This window comes from Ailuropoda melanoleuca, chromosome 10 (genome assembly GCF_002007445.2).
Source record: "Ailuropoda melanoleuca isolate Jingjing chromosome 10, ASM200744v2, whole genome shotgun sequence".
NCBI classification, from domain to species: domain Eukaryota; kingdom Metazoa; phylum Chordata; class Mammalia; order Carnivora; family Ursidae; genus Ailuropoda; species Ailuropoda melanoleuca.
The window spans coordinates 5,534,931-5,557,078 of record NC_048227.1 but is presented as its reverse complement, the minus strand read 5'-3'; the positions used below and the strand labels follow the sequence as shown (position 1 = coordinate 5,557,078).

The window sequence follows — 22,148 nt, the reverse complement described above, 5'->3', positions numbered from 1 at the left end:
TGGGTTCCCATTTCTCCACTTTCTTACCAATGCTCGTTATTATCCTTTTTACTTAGAAGTGTAGTGGGTGTGAGGTGGTATCGCACTGTGGTTTTGATTTGCATTTCTCTAGTGACTAACGGTGGTGAACAATTTTTCCCACGCTTACAGGCTCATTTGTATATCTGCTTTGTAAATGAAATTGGTTTATTAAATGTGGGCAGTTTTCACTCATTATTTATTCAAATATTCCTTTTGCCCCCTTTTCTGCCTCTGTTTCCTCTGGGACCCTCACAGTAAGTATGTTGGTACACTGATTTGGTCAAGTCTATTGTTTGCAGAACGCAACCAGGTGGCTTAGTGGTCGCCAGTTAGCCACAGATGTCCCTCACGACCGAGCCTCTAAGTTGCTCAGCCTTTGCTGAGGGCTGTGTGCCTGCTGCGGCCGCAATCGGCAATTCTGCCTTGGCCTTCAATTCCTGTGTGTCTGGAGCCTCAGGGTCAGGCGGCGGGCGGGGGGGGGGGGGAGAAATAGTTTCTGCGGAGAGGAGCGGCACATGCGGGGGGCTGTGGGAGAGACTGCGTCAGAGCCGAGGGAGGGAGTGCTGGCTTGAGAGGCTGGAACGAACCATCAGCAACCGTGCAGATGGTCCAGTAAGGACGAGGCTAAGACACAGGCTATGAAACCAGCACTCGGAAGAGTCTCAGACGATGCACAGGGCATCACACTGATGGGGTATAGTGGGCGTTAAAGAAAATGCCTGGAGCAAAATGAGAATCATCAAAATCACTCCTGAGATGTCATCTGTCATTTAAATCCCACGGAAACTCCAAAAATGAGAACATTTTATTCTTCTACATTTTGACTCTGGCCTTCCTTTTACTGAGGATGAGCTACAGTGACAGAGAACGAGACAAGTGGAAGGACTGTCCCCCCTCCCCCCGCCCCGCCATCCAGCTCGGATCACGGACCTCAACCTGAACGGAACGCGTGCCACACCCACCTGGAGAAGAGGCGTGTGCACGTGGGACACCACGTGGGGTAGCCGCCGCCACTCGCGGATGGCCAAACTGCTGGCCATTTCCACCAGGCGCTCAATGAAGCTGAGCTGCTGCTCCTCGGGATGGCAGATGGCCAGGTAGCCGCGGTACATGTTGACTTTCCACGCCATCTCTTTGGGACAACTTACTTCTACCTGGTGGTGAAAGAACATTACACGGGAAGCAACTGGCAAACTCCTCTCAGTACAAAGGGTCAAAAATGCAAGCCAGTTTTTTTGTGGCCAATCATGCAAGGTGATAAACGGAAATTTTATTTGAATAGATACTTATTTTCTTTGGAGAAGTCATGCATTTAGATGGCGTTTTCTGGATACTCTCCTTTTCCGAATACTAGTGAGTAGCCAGTCTCTACAGCTTCTTTGCCCTGAGTCATCAGCAGTTCCAGAAACGAAGGAAACCGATCAACACTGATGTGACAGACCAGATGAACAATCACCCCTCGGCTACAGTCAGCCAGCCATTTCCAAAGTATCAAGTATATGTTCGCCTCCACTCTGATAAATATAATTTCGAATTGTTTCCAGTTCATATTGTTATCCTGAGAAATCAATCTAACTTGTTCCACATTATACCAGGAAGCAAAATGCAACGATTCTGGTTGGTAAGAATATGGGAGAACATTCATAAATCTGACTCTCATTCAAAAGCCACACTCTGTCATCTACTATAAAATTTCCCCCGGATTTCTCACAGCCTGGTTCTCAGCTCTCTAATGAAGTACACTCAGCCCAGAGCGGTCACACTTCCTCTCCTTGGCTCCCCATGCTCCCCCTTCTACCCTTGAAGGCTCTGTCTTGCCCACCACCTTCTAAAGGAAGCATCAGAACTGGTCTCATTTTATCAATCTTGTACAGAGCATTTAAAAACATGAGTGATAAAAATTAATGTGTTTTCAACAATAATCTCTTTGTGCATAAGAAGAATACCTCTGTTGAAGGTATTTTACAGGACTTGCTGTAACAAGATCAACATAACATTCATTCCGAAGCACCTTTGGGCTATAATAAAAATCATACACGTTTTAGTGCCAAAATACTACCTGTCTAAATGACAGAAGTATCATGATGATGATGATGATGGTGCCACCCTGCATTTATGTAACTCTCTGGCTTGCTTTTTTGACATCTTACTTCTTTAAAGCAAATTCACATCCATGGCCTGTCTCAGATCTCAAGAATCCAATGATGAAGGAATTTAGGAAGACAAACTTGTCAAAACATCTGCTTCCAACATAATCCTCTAACATCACACCCATCTCACGTTTTCTGGGCTTAAACACTATTCAAGATAGGCTCTGGCCAATCACCGCATCTATCCTCCGTAACACTAGGAACAAAGGCATCTCCTTCTATTTCCCACCCCCTGAAACAAGTTACCCCACCGATTAGATCAAACCAAGAAATAACCATACTCCTGCAAGCAGCCCTGAAATCATAATGCACAGGAAAACAGAAGTAATTCGAAGGGTTTTTTTTCTTGAAATATCAGTAAATGAGCAAATAATTCTGGACCATCTACTTGGATCAAGACTATGTGAATTTATTACAGGCTCCTCAGAATGTTTATTCATATACTTTGAGCTTTTTTTCTAATCAGTAAGCACTTTACAATTTTTAGAAAATTATTAAGGGTTTCTGAAAGAAGAAACTCATTTCTCAGACCGATGGACAGCGTGACGCTGCCTGCATCCAGCTAAGAGAAACCCTGGAAAGGGAGAAGAAAGGAAACAGTAGAGCGAGCTATATTTACTCAGCAGAACATCTATCAGAGCGAAGAAAGAACAATCCATTGTAAATGTGTTTTGTCAGAAACAATACACATCTTAATACAAATGACTAGTTATCTCCGGAGTAAAATCCCTGCACCAGACGAGCAATTTCCAGATTCCAACCCCAAAGTCAAGCCCTGGGCTGTATCTGCCCTCTGTGGTTCACAATCTCAGTTCTACAATCTTCCACGTTTGCAGCATAAACTTGGTAGCTACAATATAGGTTAAAATTTCAGGTTTGTTGTTTCAAAGACAGTAGTCCTATAATCTCAGTGTCCTTTGCAGTGTCTGAATTACAAGGAGAGAGGAAACATCCCCAGTGTGCCAACGAACCCTGGCTGGGGAAAAGGGCAGGTGAGAACAAGATGGCAGCACTTCCTCCACCTCAACTCCAACCAGGAATACCACATGGAAAAGAGCAGAAGCAGGGAAAGGGGCCGAGAGAGAATACGAGGGAAGGGCCCAGACGCAGGAAACGATAAAGAGCAGAAGAATGGCTGCATCTGAAGACCGTCTAAAGCAAAAATAATAATGTGTCATGGGGGCTCAGATGACACGGAGCTGGGCTGTCCCATACTGCGGCTTTCGGATCCCCCTCAGTTGGAAAAAGGGAATGGGGCCTCTGTGCCCACTCTCCCGCCATGCACTGAATTCCTCTGGATGGAGTTTAATTTAAAAAAACGTGGAGCTCAAACAAGTTCATGACTCAGTCTCACTGATACTATGCTGCCTTCACCTCCACAACACAGAACGTGCTTGAAGAGAGCGCTGCTTCATCCAGCAGATGTCTGCCAACAGCAACGACTAACCCACCAGGCCCGGAGTGTGATTCGCCCTCGAGCGCTCACCTCCCGGCAGCGCCTCTGCACCAGCTCCGCCACATGAACTAAAGCCTCGTCTAACTCCGGAACTGAACACATCTGGGAAAGGTGTCAGAGAACCGAAAATAATGCTCGCTTCCTAAGAGCTATCTTTCACCTGCCGAAATGCCCAGCTTGTTCTAAGTGAAGAGAACTCTCTGGAGAGCCACACAATGTGAGCCCGGGGGAGTCACCCGGCGGGGGAAGGTTGGTCTCACCTGCACCAATGCCTCCTTCATGGCGGTCCAGTTGGACACCCGCCAAGCACACTCCAGGACCAGATAAGGGTTGATGTGACCTTTGGACTGACCATATTCCGTCAAGGCTTCCCACTGGTTCAACTCCTTAGAGCACCTGCAAGACCAGAGATTCAAGAGCAAAAGTTCAATTACCAACATACTCATGGGTTCAGAAAGGGCAAGGGGTAAGATTTTAAGCTGTCTGTTGCAAATATCTCCCCCCCACACACAGGGCAAAACGGTGGGCTCCCAAGGTGCCCCACTTGCAGTGAGCCACCTGTTCTCTGAAATGAACTGCTCCCCTGGACACAGAGGGCCGCACACCACACGGCAAGGACCAGGGCCGGGGGTGGGGTGGGGTGGGCAGAGAGCGTTTGTTCTTTATCCAATGGAAGCTTTTAATTGCTCACGGACCGAATGCTGTTCTGAGGTGGTTCTTTTCTTTATAAGTCCATAAAGAATATAGCAAAGTCCCCTTTTAAAAGCAGTCATTACAAGAAAATTTAAGAGACTTTTTTCTTTTTTTCCCGGTTCCCTGAACAGACTTCTGACTACGGCTAGCTCTGTGGCATACCGAATCCAGTGGTCCTCCCACAGCTGGTACTCCGGGAAAATAGCAGGGGAGGCGTTACTCCGCTCGTGCTCCTTCTTGGCTTTGTCCATTGCCTTTTCATAAGATTCCTGTGCCTAAAGAAGTTAACAATGCCCTCAATTATACACGGCAAGCTGGATTTCCGGCCTGGGGTGCCTATGCTCTTCTCCAGAAGATCACTGGCCCCTGAGGCACTTTGCACACACAGAAGGGACAGAGTGGAGACCACCCAGCCCCGGGATGCATCTCTCCGTCCTTCTGTGAGGACAGCAGAGGCCACAGCTCGCACCTGTGCTTCTGGAGTTTCTGTGGCTCAGTGCCCTATATGGGGCTGAGAACCATATCCCGGGACAGGGGCCACATTTCAATGAAAGGACAAACATGAGGATTAAAGTTTAAACACTAACTACAGTCTACCTGCCCTCTCCAACAGGACCACTGACTGCAGATGAAAAGCACCCACATTAGCAACTTCGGTAAAGGCTTTAGGACTGAATTTCAAAAATGTTCATGTCATGTATGTAGGTTTCTCTTTAACTGAGACTTCAAAGGGCCTTTCTATGTAGGATAAAGGCTTGAAATAAACCAGTGAACTTATTTAACACAAACTCTGCCTTGAGATCGTTAGCAACAACCTGTCCTCAGCCATGTGGCCCAGCCGTGTCGCTGGACGGTGGCTACCTGCTCGAAGAATCCGTGCTGCTCGTAAGCAATGGCCGTCGCCGTCTCTGAATACTTGCAACGCTTCTGCCACAAACCAGCCCACATATCTTCCTCTTGTAACAAAGAGTACAGTTCAGCCAAGGAATCCAGTATCTCCTGGAAACAGAGCGTGGTTTCTTGAGTGCTCATGACAAAAACGCTTTCTTCCCAATAAAGCAACTTCACTGTGCTGTCATTTAAAATCCCCGGGGAGAGGCTTACTGACACAGGGAGGTCACCGGCAGAGACGACAGGAGCCGGGAGAGGAGGCGGGCCTCACCTGCTGAGGTGGTGTTATGCTCTCCTGCTCATAAAATTCCGTTGTTTGCTTCGGCTTAATCTGCAGGCTCAGACCTTTCTCAAAAGCCTGGTGCTCGAGCATTAATGTGGAGCGGAACCAGAGGTTGTGCGTCTTCCCCAAGTACTTCAGGACACAGGGTCGGATGGGAATCGGGGGCACGCACTGGGACATGGCCTCCACGAAGCAGTTCAGGGCGCTGGGCTGACAGTCCCGCTGCACCTGGTGGCTGCCGCTGCACAGGAACGGGCTGATCTCTCCGGCCAGAGCCTGAAAGCCAAGAGCATGGAAGTCAAGTCTTCGCTCAAAACTCAGCACGGCCTCACTCTCTTACACAACATCCAACAGTAATCTGGAGAATTCACTATTACACAACAGCGAGCAGTGTCCTCATCCTGTGAAACTTAACAAGACGGTTTTCTTTCACAAATATTTCTCAACACCAAAAACTACGCTTTCCAAAACAGGATTTAAAACATATACTCACGTGCTGCTGTCTGTCAGACAGAATCTTCCACAATCTGGGAAAAAGCTGGACCCATGTCTTCTCTGCCAGTGTTGTGGAAATGTGACACAGCTGGACAAAGGCACTGAGCAGCGCTCCCGTCTACGGAAAGAACAGAGATTCGTGGAGCCACGCGGGAGCCTCATGTGTCCGCGTGCAGGACACTCAGTCTCGCGCTTTATCAGACGCCCCTCCACTTTCAAACTTTCGAAGACTGAGCAAGTGTCAGGTCAGAGCAAAAACACAGATTCTGAGCGTCAGGAACCCATGGTGTGCTTAGCAGCCAGTGACATGCCTACGTTTTTTAACTTTCAAGGGCGTTTTCTAACCATGTCTGAGAGGTACAAATGCAATGCTGACGCGGACGTGTGAACAAGAGGCACAGAGATGCCATCGAAACCGAGGCCGCTGGAAATGTGAAAGAGGAAAGAGGAGCACACGCATAGGCAAATTATTGGCCAAAAAGTACAATTCTGAAGAACAAATCAAGAAGTGAGGATTCAGAATCTCTGCAGCTGACCGCGGGTGAGAGGAGGACAGGGAGTGGCCTGGCCTGGAATGGGACGCCTTGCGAAAGGGGCCAGAGTTGGGGACGAAGGGCCCAAAAGGAGAACCAAATCCACAGATGCCTCTTTGTCCGCAGCTTCGCTGTTTTTGAAAGTCTGAATTAGCTGCTGAGATTCCTTAGAAACAGGCAGGTTTCTGGCAGGCTTGAAGCCCACTGGGCCAATGGGGCCACCTCCCCGTGGAGACAGAGCCTCCGCGATGGCTGGGTCAAGATTATGCTTTCCTTTCTCCAAAAGCAAGCCCAAGAAAGGAAATCACCCTCACGTTCATGTCTACCAAAAATGCAGAAAGCAAAGATAGAAATATTTCAAGGAAAATGGGGGAAAACAATGAATTGAAGGATGCTCCTGGATGGTACTCAGGCCACCCTGTGAGGAAGACCGTGATAAAACGAGCGTGGCTGACCTCACGTGGCCGCTCCCGGCTCCCCGGCCAGTGCGTCAGCAGCCTCCTGGCTCCGGGTCAGTTAGCAGACGCCGAAGCACCAAAGGGCCACACGCGATCACAGACTTGCCAGTAAAAACGCTCCTCTTGAGCGTGGGTGGGGGATTCTGGCTTGTTCTCATTCACATGCGACCACAGAGAGAGACGAACCAGTGTGTGGATGCAGGGGCGCCAGGGAGACAGGGAGGGGACAGTGGCTTCAACAGATCTCCCACAGAGAGTATGAGGGTCAATTCTGGAACAAGATGCCCACAGCAGAGACGAGAGCAGGCGTGCCTGGTTTCGTGAAGAACCTGTTCAGACGCCCCTAGTCTCTCAAGACTTAGAAACAAATAATCCAGAGGCGCCCGCTGGCCCCTGACCACTTCACAGGTAGAGAAGCTTTGGGAATGGAAATATCAGGGTCTAACTGAATTAGAAATGCAGGGACTCATAACCCTACTTTGCTCTATAAAAAATAACTTCCATAAACACAAGATGTAGCATGAACACTCTTACCATTTGCAATTACGTCGATGGAACTAGAGGGTGTTACGCTAAGCAAAATAAGTCACTCAGAGCAAGACAATCATCATATGATCTCACTGACATGTGGAATTTAAGAAACAAAACAGAGGATCATGGGGGAAGAGAGGAAAAAATAAAACAAGACGAAATCAGAGAGGGAGACAAACCATAGAGACTCTTAATCATAGGGAACAAACTGAGGGTTGCTGGAGGGGAGGGAGGTGGAGGGATGGGGTAACTGGGTGATGGACACTAAGGAGGGCATGTGAGTCACGAGCACTGGGTGTTACATAAGACTGAGGAATTACTGACCTCTACCTCTGAAACGAATAATACGTTATGTTAATTGAATTTAAATAAAAAATAAATGGGATGGGACCATCAAAACAAAACAAAACAAAAACAACATGAACGCCACTCCCTCTAACTCCTTAAGCCTCCTGGCTGCTTTGCTGTTCTCCAGAGCACACACCACCTGACACAGTACGTACTGATTTTACTTCTTTCCGTTTATGACTTGCCCCACTAGAACACAAGGCCCATGAGGGCTGGCTACGCTTGTCTGTCTCATTCAGTTATCGAGCACTGCTAAAACGTACTCGGATCTTCCACAATGAGCTTATCATCAAACTCGTGCCAAGGCAACCAATAAGTCAATTATCTACATGGTGACTTATCCTAATGACTGTTAGCCAAGAAAGGCTGTTAGGTTTGGGGGCACCGATCACCACCCCACCTTCTGGCAGTGATGACAGGAGGGACAGGGGCCTAGTAAGGTCTTCAGTGTACAAACAAGAGCACCTCACATCTACTACATGTAGGAACGCTCTGCTTCCTGTTCCGTGCACAGAAGACCAAATGTTGTGTTTCTCCACACATAAATACAACTATCACTCAGAAGTTCAAAGGTTGATTTAATGCACAAATTCAGGATACGTCACTAGAGAAGTTTAAATGCAGAAACTATCCATGGTAAGTAGTTTCTAATTTTTTTCACCTAGCTCATGGTGTGAACAGAATCATTAGTTTCTTTGTAATATTCCTCAAAAGCAACTTGGTATACAGAGACTTAACTTTTTTTTTTTTTTTTTTTTTTTTTAAGATTTTATTTGAGAGCAAGTACATGAGTGTGAGGGAGGGGCAGACTGCCCGCTGAGCAGGGAGCCTGACACGGGGCTCGATCCCAGGACCCCGGGATTATGACCTGAGCCACCCAGGCGCCCCTGGAATCTCTTAGTCTTTAACTAAAAATGATCATATCTACAATTATTCTGACATTCTGTGGAAGCGAGACTTTCTAGCTGGCTGTATCTCAAAATTGATGCATTGGGAGGACCTCTCCCTGCAAAGTTTACCATGTTAATAACCTATCCTCATTTTCTCCTCTGGCATCTGAAAAATAATCCAGCCATATATCATCATGTATTTCGTACACAATTTTACCATTTCTTTCAAGGGGCAGCAGTGGAAAAATTAACTTCTTTTTCTTATTTTCTCCTGTAAGATACTGTAAATCCTTTCCCAAATCTTTACACAGAATATCCGTTAGAGTCTCACAGAACTCTCGTGGTGCCAATTGAGAAAGGAAAGAAAGTTAACTGGAATTTGTAGAAGACAACTTCACACTGCTGTCGAGGAGTCCTGCGTGAGGAGGCAACGTATTCAGGGGAGAGAAGAACCACCATCCCTCCGAACCCGCACACAGACCTTCACTTCCCGGAGCGTATCGAGGAATTTGTCATGTCTGTTGGTTAACATGTGCAGCTGGTTCCCAATGTCCTTCTCAGAAAGCTCTTTGGTTTTGGGCGTGCTGGTCTGGTCTCCGGGAGCCAGTTCAATATCGATCTCTACATCCTGCAAAACAAAACACGAACATGTAAAACCAGGTCAGGTGGTTACAGAAAAGCCAACAAACACAACTCTTACAAACTTCTTGTTATACTTTTGCCAGTAAAATTTTAGTCAGTTTCCTGGAAGTTTATAATTATTTAAGTAATCTTGAGTTCTAAAATAAACAACAAGCAGATTAACTGGACCAAAGCTCTCTGTAGGTGACACTATGGAAGAGAAAAAAATAAATAAAAACCCAAAAGTACGAAAAGGTCATTGTTCTGCTCTCCTATTTGGATCGTGGAAAGCAAAATGGAAGTACAAACTTTAAACAGCAAAAATAATAGAGATTATAAGGGATCATAAGGAATTACAGCCTGTCATTCCTCAAAATGCAGTACAGCTGCCTAGCTGCCTTGCTCGTTCAGATTAAGAATATTGTCAGGGCCACAGCGCAGAACCTGTAGGCACCATGTTTTATAGGACTCCTTCCCAGAAAGGAATAAACCTTATTTCTGTCTGAAGCTTCTGAGAAGTCACAGCCGAAGTCCAATCATCAAAGCAGCCTCTGAGTCAAGTTACGACCATTTGGTAAGTGCCCTTAAAAAAGCAGCAGAATCACTTCAAAGTGGGTAATTAGTTCATGCAGAATTACAGGAGGAAAAAAATCATAGCACTGCATGATTTAGTGTTTAGCAACAGAAAAGAAAATGTTAAATTCTTATTTGTTAATAATGAGTAGCCATCCCACAGACAGGAAAGGGATCAAACTATCCCTTTTAAAGCAAAGAGGGGACCTCCTCCTTCAATACTAGCTGCTTTTGGCTGCTTTGTAAGATCTTATTTCTTGTAGACAGAGAATGTGCGAGCACCCGCATGAATGCGGGCAGAGGGGGCCGCGGGGGGGCGGTAAGCAGACTTCCTGCTGAGTGTGGGGTCTGACACAGGCCAGTCTTTCGACCCTGAGATCATGACCTGAGCTGAGACCGGAGCCAAAACCAAGAGTTGGATGCTTGACCCCTGGGTGGCTGCTTCCAAAACCCAATATTCTGGAAAGAGACTGAGCTTCCAAGAGGCAACAACCTAAAGGAGACACAGTTCAAAGATCTACGCCTGGAGCAGCGGCAGCCACTCCTCTCGGGGTGCGAAGGGCCATCAAGATGGAGACATCAGCCCTGCTGGCCAGCTCTTGGCTCCAGGGCTGCCCCTGCCAGGACGAGGAGATTCGGCAGGTTCCCAGCAGGCTGCTGGTGGAACCTTCTAGAGCCACGGTGGGCATTCCTCCTCAGAGTAGTGCTAATACAACACGGGCTACCTTTCACTCGGAGAGAAAAATCACCAACACTAGACTATCCTATACCAAGCAGCACTAGTTCACGATACAGTGATCTCAGATTTAGACGGCAATATGAGACCTAAGTGTCCATCTACAGGCGACTGGGTAATGAAGATGTGGTGTGGATATATATACAATGCCGTATATTCAGCCATAAAAAAAGAATGAAGTCTTGCCATCTGCAACAACATGGACGGATCTTGAGGACAGACAAATACCATATGATCTCACACATACGTGGAATCTTACACACAAAAATCTCGCAGTGAACAGACTGGTGCCTGCCAGAGGCAGGGAGATCAGGAATGAGCAGAATGGGTACAAACTTCCAGTTATAAGATAAGTGAGGGGACGTCACGCACAGCATGGTGACTACACTTAATAATGCTGTACCGCACGTGCAAGTTGCTCAGACGGTAAAGGTAACAGTTCTCATCATAAAGAAAAACTTCTGTAACTGTGTGGTGACAGACGTTACTAGGCTCATCGTGGTGATTACCTAGTAATAAATAAATATCAAATCATTATGCTGGACACCTGAACCTAACATGATTTATGTCAACTATACCTCAATTAAAAAAAAGAAAAGTCTAAATGAATGCAAGCACCACATTCAGAACTTTGAGGTACAGACAGGTTTTTTTCCTTTTCCTCCCACCTCCCAAAAATCTAAGGCTGATATAAAATTCATCAGAGAGACGGGAATTCTGCCGTGAAAGGGAGGAGCATGCAATCTGGAGCATCACCTCCTCCTTGGACTCGCTGTTCTCTCGCTCCCGAGGCTCCTGCTTGACATGTGTGACCATGGCGAAGGCCGCCCGGTCATGGCTGTCGGCCAGGTTGATGACGTTGGTGATGGACGGCAGCATCGCTCCCTGGCAGCTGGTACCGATGGGAGTGCTCTTCTCACACACCGCCAGGAGCAGCTGAAGAGGGTTGAGAGAGAAAAAGAAGACAAACCTAGGATATTCGCCTGGCATTTGGGGTGCAGGGACCCACAGTGAGACCTCGTTCCCCCGAATGGAGCGCACATGCTGAGGACTCCTGAGCCCACAGCTCAGCTGCATGCTTCTCCACAACTGAGACAGAGCCTGAACCTCTCTTCTAGATACCCCTCACTCAGGACCTCTGACGCCGTGTCTAAGCATAAGCTCCAGATCTTTCTCCCTGACCAGACAGGCTTCCCCTGCCATCAACTCCTGCCTGGACTAAGTTCCTAACTCATCGACTTCCTCTTCTCAAACCTGTCTCCTCACACCAGCTGACCTGGGTGCTCTTCTCCCTGTGCCCCTCAGTGGCTCCCCACGGCTCTGAGGGGACAGTGCAAGCTCCTCAGCGTGGCTCACGAGCCCTTCTGTAACGTAACACTCCCCGCCCACACCCAGCACTTCCGGGACTCTTCCCCACGTCCCTGTATGCTCCACCCCCGGCCTCTGCCCCCCCACCTGGCTGCCCCCCAGCTAAGGCACCCATCCATTTTTGGGGCAGGTATTTACTGAGCACCCACTTGGTGCTGTGTGAGGCCCCGGATTCGTCTGCCAGCTTCACAGGGAGGCACCCCTGCCCTGGTGGAGCTGAAGCATCAGGGGGAATGACAAAACCAACATCAGCACATTAACAGACACACACTGAAAAACAAAACTAAACAAACAAGCCCCCAAACCAAGAAGACACATACTCACTTTGATAACATAGCCAGGAGACGGGGTGACAGACAGAATAAAGGGTGCCCTGCACTAGCCTGGTTGTCAGGAATATGACATGTCTGTGAACACGAGAGGCCAGTGGGGTTGGAGACTAAGGAGGGAGGGAGGGAGGCCAGCAGACGGCTGGACAGAGAGGCAAGGGTCTGTCACCTGGGGCCAGAAAGATTGCATCCTGCAAATTGGAGTTTGTGCCGAGTACAAAGGCAAGGAGGGGCACGATCTGCTTTATTAAGGACGACTCTGTCACAACAGCAAGACTGTGGTGGGCAGGAGGGAGAGTGGTGACACTGAGCCAACACTTCCCGTCACCCTTGTGAGCAATGATGGTGGCCACACAAGAGAGGAAGAAAAAAGGGTGAGAAGCAGGTGGGCCTGAACTGGTAACACGCGGAGACAGATCAGACACGCAGGACAAATGAGGGAAGGAAGGGAAGATCCCCAGCAGGTGTGCTACGACCTGTCCTTCCTCCATCAGCTCCAGTGTACCTATTGCGATCAAGGTCTTTCCATCCCTGTCTCTCTACAACCTGACCCAAGACCTGGCACCTAACAGCAACCGACAGGTCTCTTGAGTGAATGATGAATCAATTGGTCAGGAACTCTGTCCACCGTGTGGTCCTTCGCCAAGTTCCCAATATGTGCTGTGCATGGCGCTATGAGACGCAGCACACGCGGCAGCAACACAAGCATGTGAGCAAGCTCTCCCTGACGCAGGTACACAGGCCCCTTTCCCCCGAAGAGCACTTCACAACCTTCAGTCTCACTGGACAAAGTAACGTGGTAGGTAATGACCTACTGGTTCTGCCCATTCTGCCCGTTCCGCACAAGCAGACCGGGATCACCCGCCAGCATCAGTAACCCATGCACCAGGATCACCCACCAGCATCAGTAACCCATGGACCAGGATCACCTGCCAGCATCAGTAACCCACGGACCAGGATCACCCGCCAGCATCAGTAACCCATGGACCAGGATCACCCGCCAGAATCAGTAACCCACGGACCAGGATCACCCGCCAACATCAGTAACCCACAGACCAGCATTGATAACCCAGGGGAAACTGGGCTGCCTGGGTCAGCAGGTAGGTAACTAAGCCAACAAGAGATCACAGATTTCCATAACAAACAAACAAGAAACAAGAAGTCTCACTACAGTGCTGTTGGCAATGTCACAAACATCTGACCACCCACTGAAACAGTCTGATGGGTTTACGCGGGCCCTTGTCAATGCCACCCCGACTCCTCACACTGAGGGCTCAAAGTCCATGGCTCTGTCAGGCTGCTCTGGCCTGGCGGCCCCACCTTCCTGCTCTAAGAACGAGGGAACCAGACAATCACAGGACATTACATCATTAAAGGTACATAGACAGAATTTACAATTTTTATATTTGAGCAAAAATGAATCTCTCAACTATAAACTAAGGAACACTATTCAACTTTCTAAGAGCTTAAAATCACCCCTAAAAAACCCCTTGAGCTGAAAACACAGCTTTCGGTCTTTTTTCTTCCTAGAAGAGATTAGAGCAGGTTAGGGTGGAGGGTTCCAGTTCCTCTCAGACAGTGTTAACACCCCCCTGGCTTTGGTGCCCAGGCCACAGATGCTGAGCTGAGCCCATCCTACCTCAATGCACTGCTTAATCCAAAAGTGGTTCCCCATGGCTTCCCAATTCTGGGAACAGGTCACATAAAGCAGGCGCTCGTAGACCCGACGTTTCATGGAGTTGTCAAAAACCTCGAAAAACTTTGCCCTGATGAGAGGCTGGGCACAGCGCAGCCCGGAGAGAAAGGCTGGCTCAAGTTTTGCGGTCAGCTCGCTGCCCGACAGCGTCTCATCCCTGAAACGGAAGGAGTAACACGGGGTGGAAGAGCTGCAGCAAACAAGCAGAAACCCAGCAGGTGCCGACGTCCCGAAATGCCAGTACGAAAGCCAAGGGTACATCGTGAATCACCCTGGGCTGATATGACACTTGAGCAAAAGCTGCGTTAACGATGCCAAAATATGCTAGGGCATTTAGTATTTATATGGTCATTCAAAGTTCAGCTGCAATGAAAAGATTAAATGTTACATCGGTTAGTCAAAGGACACACTGTGGATACAGACATGCATTTGGTTAATCGCCGTCATTACCTGTAGACATAGTTCACAAGGTCTAAAAACTGGGCGTTTAATTCGAGGTCTTCTGGAAAGCGCTTCTCTATGTAGGCCATCATTTTCACGAGCAAAATGGACTTCTCCCGGAGTGTAGGTGTCTGTAAGAATTGGGGATTTTTTTTTTTTTTTTAAAGAAAAGGTCAATTACTTCTATTTCAGAAAAGACATATTCAAAAGTATTCCAGCCATCTGCTATTATCTTTTTTTTTAAAAAGATTTTATTTATTTATTCAACAGAGATAGAGACAGCCAGTGAGAGAGGGAACACAAGCAGGGGGAGTGGGAGAGGAAGACGCAGGCTCATAGCGGAGAAGCCTGATGTGGGGGCTCAATCCCGTAACGCCGGGATCACGCCCTGAGCCGAAGGCAAGACGCTTAACCGCTGTGCCACCCAGGCGCCCCTATCTTTTAAGCTCCTACAACTTTGTCAGTAAAATAAGACAAGGTCATTTCTAAACAGAAAGACCCTGGCTCTGACTATCTGCGAATACTTAAAATCAAGACAGCTGCCGGTCTAATTTTCCTAGAGGCTGCAGCTCACTTTGAAGAGAAAACAACTAAATTATACAACAAATTAGAAGTTTGCAAGCAACTTAAAAAATTCAATAATAGTCCCTCACTATTACTTTTTGGGGGCTTACCTTTACCACTACGAAGAGTAAGAAGTAAGGTTCATTTAACATTTTAATACAAGTAAAACCACATTCAGAGGAGTGACTGTTTCAAGCTTCTAGTTAAAATCTGCTTAGCACAGTGAGAAAAATTCATCTTAAGGAAAAAGGCCGTCAATGACAACAGAGGGGAGAAAACGTTTTGCTGGAGAACCTTGAGAGCTGAGAAAGCCGTACTTGAAAATCCACACACACACACACACACACACACACTCTCTCTCTCTCTCTCTCTCTCTCTCTCAGGCAGAGGCCTGGCCAGGGCACAGCTCTCCGGCTGCTCACCTGATTGGCTGCCATCGGGGAATTGTTTTTAACCCATTCTTCCACAATTTTCACGACAGCCCGCAGGATCTTGGCATCTGGTGATTTTTCAATGAGGGAGGTCAGGATGGCCTGGATGAAGTTCTTCCTCATCTCCATGCTCATGACGGCCAGGCGCGTTTTCACCAGCTCCAGACTCAGCATCACCAGCTCACCGGTTCCTGCTCATGCAGAGAAAGAGAACGCACCCCGACAATCCATACACATGCGTCCACAGGCCACCCCTCTGCATAATGTGGCATGCTGGAGTCTGCCCATCATCCTCGCCCCCCAGTGTTATCTCCAGCGAGAGCTTTGGGATTTGAGGTGCTGCCTCGCCACTTCCCTGCTACTCTGCCCTGTGAGGGTGGCCTCATAAGAGCTTCCACACAGGCGAGGGGATGATGGAGTGGATGGACCAGCTCGGGTAACCCGGACATAGCCAGTCCTGAAGCCGCACTGATGACACTTCTGTTCCGAGCCGCCTCTAACAGCGGTGCCAACCACGGCTCCCGCCCACACCAACACTCAGTCCGGAACCTGCGACTTAACTCTCCCTCGGGCATAACAGCTCTGATGACACAATGTGTTTACAGCAAAAACCATAAGCAGCCCTCATTTAGTGGGGAATGTTCAAAACAAATGTACAACCACTTAAAAATTTCTTCATCCTTACGTTAACAAATTTGGAAAGTAATTCGTTTTAAAAACAAGTCTCACTTTGGTTTTAAATGAAATGCTCAGAACCTCTCTGTTGAGAGCAAACAGACAACAGACCGAACAAAAACAAGAGGAATTCGTGTTCGGTTCAGAATTCAATGGAGGTGAATTTCTCAGACACAAATCTGAGAAAAGTCACGGGGACCGCGGCTGTCACCTGAGGTTGCTTCCGTGCTGCCCGTCGCTGCCTGCGGGTTCAGGTGCTCGCGGACCATCTTCTGCAGGGAGCGCATGAAGACGGAGATCAGCCTGTCTATGTAGCTCGGGTTGTTGCTGCAGGCCGACTTGAGGATCATAAGGGTCCCTAAAAGTCAGAAATTGCTGTTTTTTCTGTTTTTTGGGTTGTTTTTTTTTTTTTTAGAAAAGTTTAAAAAGAAAGAATGAACCACAATAAAAATACGCTTTTTATAACATTTTAAAATGTGCTAAACAAAAGGATGCTTTTTCTGACAAAAGCATAGATGAGCCCCACATATCAACATCCTAAGCGTTTGTATGACACACACCATACTTTGGAGTGCTGTGTTTTCACTCCTACTTCTTAATTCATGATCAACGCAGGCATGAGAGCCGGTTTTTGTGCTGCGGTAGAAACAACATTCATACCTTCAGTTCCGGATTTTATCTTTAGGTCATAGCAAACCACCCTAAGTGAAGTTTTTTGCCCCATGATATGCTTTGGGGGGAAAACAAAGGAAAAAAGAAAACCCTTTAAAAAAAAAATCTAGACTACCTGGACATGAAAAATATTTTAGAATTCAATTTGTACCCATTCTGTAAAACTGCTTAAGATCAATAAAAATGAGGGGCGCCTGGGTGGCACAGCGGTTAAGCGTCTGCCTTCGGCTCAGGGCGTGATTCCGGCGTTATGGGATCGAGCCACATCAGGCTCCTCTGCTATGAGCCTGCTTCTTCCTCTCCCACTCCCCCTGCTTGTGTTCCCTCTCTCGCTGGCTGTCTCTGTCTCTGTCAAATAAATAAAATCTTTAAAAAAAAAAAAAAAAGATCAATAAAAGTGAGCAAAGTGTCAGAGCACGAACACAGAGCACGTGAAAAAAAGTCACCTTTCCTAGCTGACGTTTTTATGAACATCCTGACCCTGACCTACATGTTAAGTTTTAAATTTACATACACAGCTCCCATTACAGACCAGTAGAAGGGTATTTATTTGCCATTTATAGGTGCGATGACCACAGATCTGGACAATTTCTCAGCAGAAAGTGAATGTGTGATCAGTCTGATTCTACGACAGGTAACCTGTGACACTTGGTGACAACGGGTCAGGAGCTGAGTCCTGGGTCGAGGACAGGGAGGGGAACAGTGTGACCAACTCTCCAGATACCAGCCCCAGTGCCGACCCCAGCCGGCTGTCACCCCCACAGAGGAGGGAGGCAGGGCCAATGGTGGTCAGCCCTTCTCAGAGTCCTCTGGAGAACGAAGACATTTATGCTCTGGAAGCCAGGTTGCAGAGCATGGTCTACTGCATGATTCCACTTTTTTTTTTTTTTTAAAGATTTTATTTATTTATTTACTTATTTGACAGAGATAGAGACAGCCAGCGAGAGAGGGAACACAAGTGGGGGAGTGGGAGAGGAAGAAGCAGGCTCATAGCAGAGGAGCCCGATGTGGGGGCTCGATCCCATAACGCCGGGATCACGCCCTGAGCCGAAGGCAGACGCTTAACCGCTGTGCCACCCAGGCACCCCATGATTCCACTTTTTAAAAAGTCACAAAAGTATTCCTCAACTATCTAAATTTATCTGGTTCCAGAACAGGGATGGCAAGCTTGAACAGTTAAGAGATACAATTTTAACTAAATTGATCCGGCTCCTGAATTTCAGATAGCAAGTGGCAAGAGTTTGGAGAGCAAGAAACTCATTAAGAAATAATATATTCCGTTTGCAAATTCAGATATAAGTGTTTGCATAACAAGGGCTACCTGTATGTGTGTTTATATTGGCATACACAGAAAAAACACACACGTCAAGATGTTCAAAGTAAACGTTCCAAGTAGAGAGGCAACTTTTAGCTCTCCTTCCTTTGTACTTTCAAAATTTTACACAATAAGTTTAAAAAAATTTTTTGAATTGCTAACCCAAAGTCTAAACCTCCTCACAGATGTGAGTTCCATAAAAATTAGACTTCCGGGTATCTCTGGGGGCCAAAGTGGTCCAGCTGCCCTGGGGCAGCCAGAGCCTCAGCAAGCAGACAGGGACGAGTTCTCGTCTTGTGAGTGGCTTACTAACAGGTGAGCATATTATGAGAGGCAGTAGTTTTCCGTATTTGTACATGGCTTTGGCAGCATCTCCGTGTTCGATGGAGAACTGGGTCAGCAGGGTCCACCGATATGGGACCATTCCCCCACAACCCAATCCTGCATCTGAGGCTGAGACGGGAGGAACTAAGGACGCACAGATATTGGTCAGGTGGAAGGTGTTCCCCGAAGACCACAGGGGACGGGGGCCTCATGTACATACCAGGGCCAACACAGACACCTTCAGCACACGTCAGCTCAAAGCTCCTCCCAGTACCCCGAGCCTCTCCCAGACGTAAGCTCGTCCGGAGAGCACAGAGAGACCCGTGCCAAATGGAACCGCCACTAGAAAAAGCAGGGCAGACACACTCACCAAAGAGCTGGGAGGGATTCGCATTGGTGGCCTTCTCATAGTTGGTGAGTCCTTCATAGATGACCTTCCCGACGGCCGCGTAGAGGCACTCCAGCTCTTCGTACTTGGAGGCCACGCTGGAAGTGCCTGAAACAGAAGTGAGAACATGGGCCCTGTGGTTTGGGTCCTCAGCCCTCTCCAGGCACCGGGAGGCCAACGTTCCTCACGGCAGACACCGAGCTTCAGTTATCTCGGGATCCGCGGCAACGGGCCTGGGCGCTTCTCTCCCACTGCAGGAAGCGTGGTGCTCCTCTCTGGGCTGCTTCTGACTTGACCAAGCTAAGCGAAGTGACGTTTTCGCTCACCAAGCCTTATCGGAACACGCGCAAGATACACTTACTTACGATATGCCAATATCTGATCTTGGCAGCTGCTCGACATTTGACAAAACACTATCACCCAGCCCCCTTTACTGCCTGAAGGAAACAGTCACGTTCAGCTGATAAATACCAGCATTTCCAAAGCAAAACAAAAAATGCAACGTAATGACTGTTGCCATTAAGTTCTTATGGTCTTTTTTTTTTTTTTTTTAAAGAAAAGTTGAAAGCGCCAAGAAAAGCGGGATAATAAAAAGCTCGCTCTGGTAACCAGAGCAGGAGCACTCTCGAGTGACACGCACCTGCCCTCCCATCCACTCAGCACCAGGGGAAGGTCACCTACTTGGCTCTGTTGGGAAAATGCTCATTAGGCGGGAGAGGAGGCTATGGACCGCTCGGAGAACCTTGGTGTTTGCGCACGTCATGCACGCGGCGATGCCACGCTGCAGGGGCTTGAAGCTACTGAGGATGGCCGGAGACTGGAGGACGGTGAGCAAGAAGCTCAGCACCTCCAGTCCCGTGCAAATGTTTCCATAGTTCACTTGGTTAGGCTGCTCCTGGAATGGAGAACACAGGTCACACGCAGACCTCAATACAGTCCGCTACAGAAACACAAATCAACCCAAACTTAAAACCAGTTAAACCTTTTAAAAGCTCATGAAAAATACTAATACTCAATATTAAAAGGTGAGAATCGGGGTGTCTGGCTGGCTCAGTCTGTACAGCACGTGACTCACAATCTCAGAGTCTGAGTTCAAGCCCCACGTTGGGTGTAGTGATTAATACTTAAAGTCTTAAAAAAAGAAACTGAAAATCACTAAAATCTGGTCTAAAAAAGCAATCACTGAATTTCACTTATCTTTTTTACTTAAAATACAAATATCCTTCCAAAAAGAAGTATCTTTGAGACTGTGGATCATGAACTCAATTTAACAGATGATGCTGGCATTAACAATAACAATAATAATAATAATAATAATAGAAATAGAGTGCATGGTTCGCACTGAAGTATTGCTTCTTGAAACTTCTGTTTCTGTGGTTTGCCCACAGAAGCCCTGCATATATATTGTATGTGCGCACTGGGTTGAGATAAAATCTTACTACGGGAACAAAGTGGAAAGTGGCCGTAAGCTCGGCACACCGCATCATGAAAATGCTAGCTCATTACGTGGCAGAGGCCATCCACTAAGGCTGAGCTTGACTCAACTGTGACTGTGTGTGATAGTAATTTGACCTTTGAAAAAGAGGAAAAGAAATCTGCAGAAAATCCGTAAGTTCTACATCAAGCTAGAATCAAAGCACATACTGCAGACAGGCAGCCTATGACTGCACTGTTTTCACAGCACAGGGAATCTTTACAACCTTTCAAAACACCGAGGCAATTATGTTAGTCTTTGCATCGCAAAATAACAAAGGTTTAAAATGGGTTTGCAGCTGCCAGGAATTACAGGATCATGGTTTTTACAGAAACAAACCAAATAAAAAACCCACCAAATAGCACTGGGGGCTAATTTCTTTGCTACCTGACTTTACAGTGCTCGATAACAAATTCTATGATCCCTTTAAAAATTCACGTTTATCTGGGATGCCTGAGTGGCTCAGTCAGTTAAGCATCTGCCTCCGGCTCAGGTCATGATCCCAGGGTCCTGGGATTGAGTCCCACATCGAGCAGCCTGCTTCTCCCTCTGCCTGCTGCTCCCCCTGCTTGTGCTCTCTCTCTCTCTGCCAAATAAAGAAAATCTTAAAAAAAAAAATATATAGTTTAGTTTAGAGGTTGTTGCATAGATCAATGAAACCTGTTTATCCCGAGCCAGCCCAGAGGTCAGTTTAAGAAATGAGATTTCAGTAGGCGAGAGACCTATGACGTTTCCGAAGCTCCTCACTGCTTGGGGCTGGGGGCTCAAGCTCAAGTTTCAAAATCTTTTCCAGGGAGTGAAACGCCCTTCTCCTCCTTAGCGGCCATGACTGGCTGAGGGCCCAGAGGGTTCGGGGTCCGGAGGCCTGGGCCCAAGCCCAGGAGCTGGTGACCGACACGTGTACCCACCACACTCATCAGCAGCTTGTCGAACCACTGCAGTTTGAGCTCAGACTTGGACCACATGTCCGGCCGCAAGGCGGTCTTCAGGAGAGTCACACACCGGCGAGACAGCACCTCCCCGGGAGACCCGGCTGTGTTGGTGTTGTCGTTGACCTGGAAATGCACTCACATTCAAGGCCCCGTCCCCCTGTGAACATCTTCGGTGTCCTGACACTGCCTCTCGCCCATGCAGCCCCGCTTCCTCCTTCTGGCCACCTCCTCTCCCAGCTGACTCAACGGGACCTCCTCGCCTCAGGGCCACTCTCAGATGGGACCCTCCTGCTCCCTTGCTGGGGGTCAGGTCAGCGCTGAGGTGCGCTCGCTTGTGTGACGCATGGATTGGGGTCAGACAGCTCCCCAGGAGCAGGGCCTGCGCTCCTCCCCCGTGGGCGTCCTGGGCTGTGCCTAGTGTGCCAGAGCACAAGAAGCTATGGGCTCAATAATTTAGCAGATTCTTCTCAGTACCTTGAAATCCTCACCAGTATCGTGAGACCTACTATTCTATTTAAAAATTGCACAAATTAAGATTCCCAAATTCTTGAAAAAAAAAAAAAACCAGGAAAATCTCATTTACAATGATTTTTTGAAAAGGAGAAATGAAGTTTCAGAAATGGATTTCCAACAAATCCAGGAAAATATATATTGACATGAATAACAAACACAAGTTTTTAAGGCACTTAAATTACTAAATGCTGCACATAATTCATGTATGTTGGATCATCCCAGCAGCACCTTTATGAGACAGGTAACTTGGAAGTTAAATAATGTGCCCAAGATCACTGATCTACTGCCACGCTGTGCCAACACCAAGATGCCCTTAATTATAAGATACACCATCACTGGGGTGCCTG

General features: G+C 47.6%; 1 protein-coding gene across 15 annotated transcripts in view; it reads right to left on the bottom strand.

The window, feature by feature from the left end:
- Positions 1 to 22,148, bottom strand: part of TRRAP (transformation/transcription domain associated protein) — a 108,910-nt gene that overhangs the window by 26,832 nt on the left and 59,930 nt on the right. For all 15 annotated transcript variants that reach the window (XM_034669810.1, XM_034669817.1, XM_034669815.1 and 12 more), the window contains 15 exons: positions 21,265 to 21,411; positions 19,564 to 19,777; positions 18,865 to 18,990; positions 16,395 to 16,541; positions 15,500 to 15,699; positions 14,523 to 14,644; positions 14,016 to 14,229; positions 11,436 to 11,615; positions 9,231 to 9,377; positions 5,988 to 6,107; positions 5,483 to 5,770; positions 5,182 to 5,319; positions 4,483 to 4,595; positions 3,888 to 4,023; positions 984 to 1,175 (listed from right to left, as the gene is read on the bottom strand). In XM_034669810.1, coding sequence (XP_034525701.1) covers positions 984 to 1,175; positions 3,888 to 4,023; positions 4,483 to 4,595; positions 5,182 to 5,319; positions 5,483 to 5,770; positions 5,988 to 6,107; positions 9,231 to 9,377; positions 11,436 to 11,615; positions 14,016 to 14,229; positions 14,523 to 14,644; positions 15,500 to 15,699; positions 16,395 to 16,541; positions 18,865 to 18,990; positions 19,564 to 19,777; positions 21,265 to 21,411 — 2,484 coding nt within the window. The remainder of the gene's footprint in view (positions 1 to 983; positions 1,176 to 3,887; positions 4,024 to 4,482; positions 4,596 to 5,181; positions 5,320 to 5,482; positions 5,771 to 5,987; positions 6,108 to 9,230; positions 9,378 to 11,435; positions 11,616 to 14,015; positions 14,230 to 14,522; positions 14,645 to 15,499; positions 15,700 to 16,394; positions 16,542 to 18,864; positions 18,991 to 19,563; positions 19,778 to 21,264; positions 21,412 to 22,148) is intronic.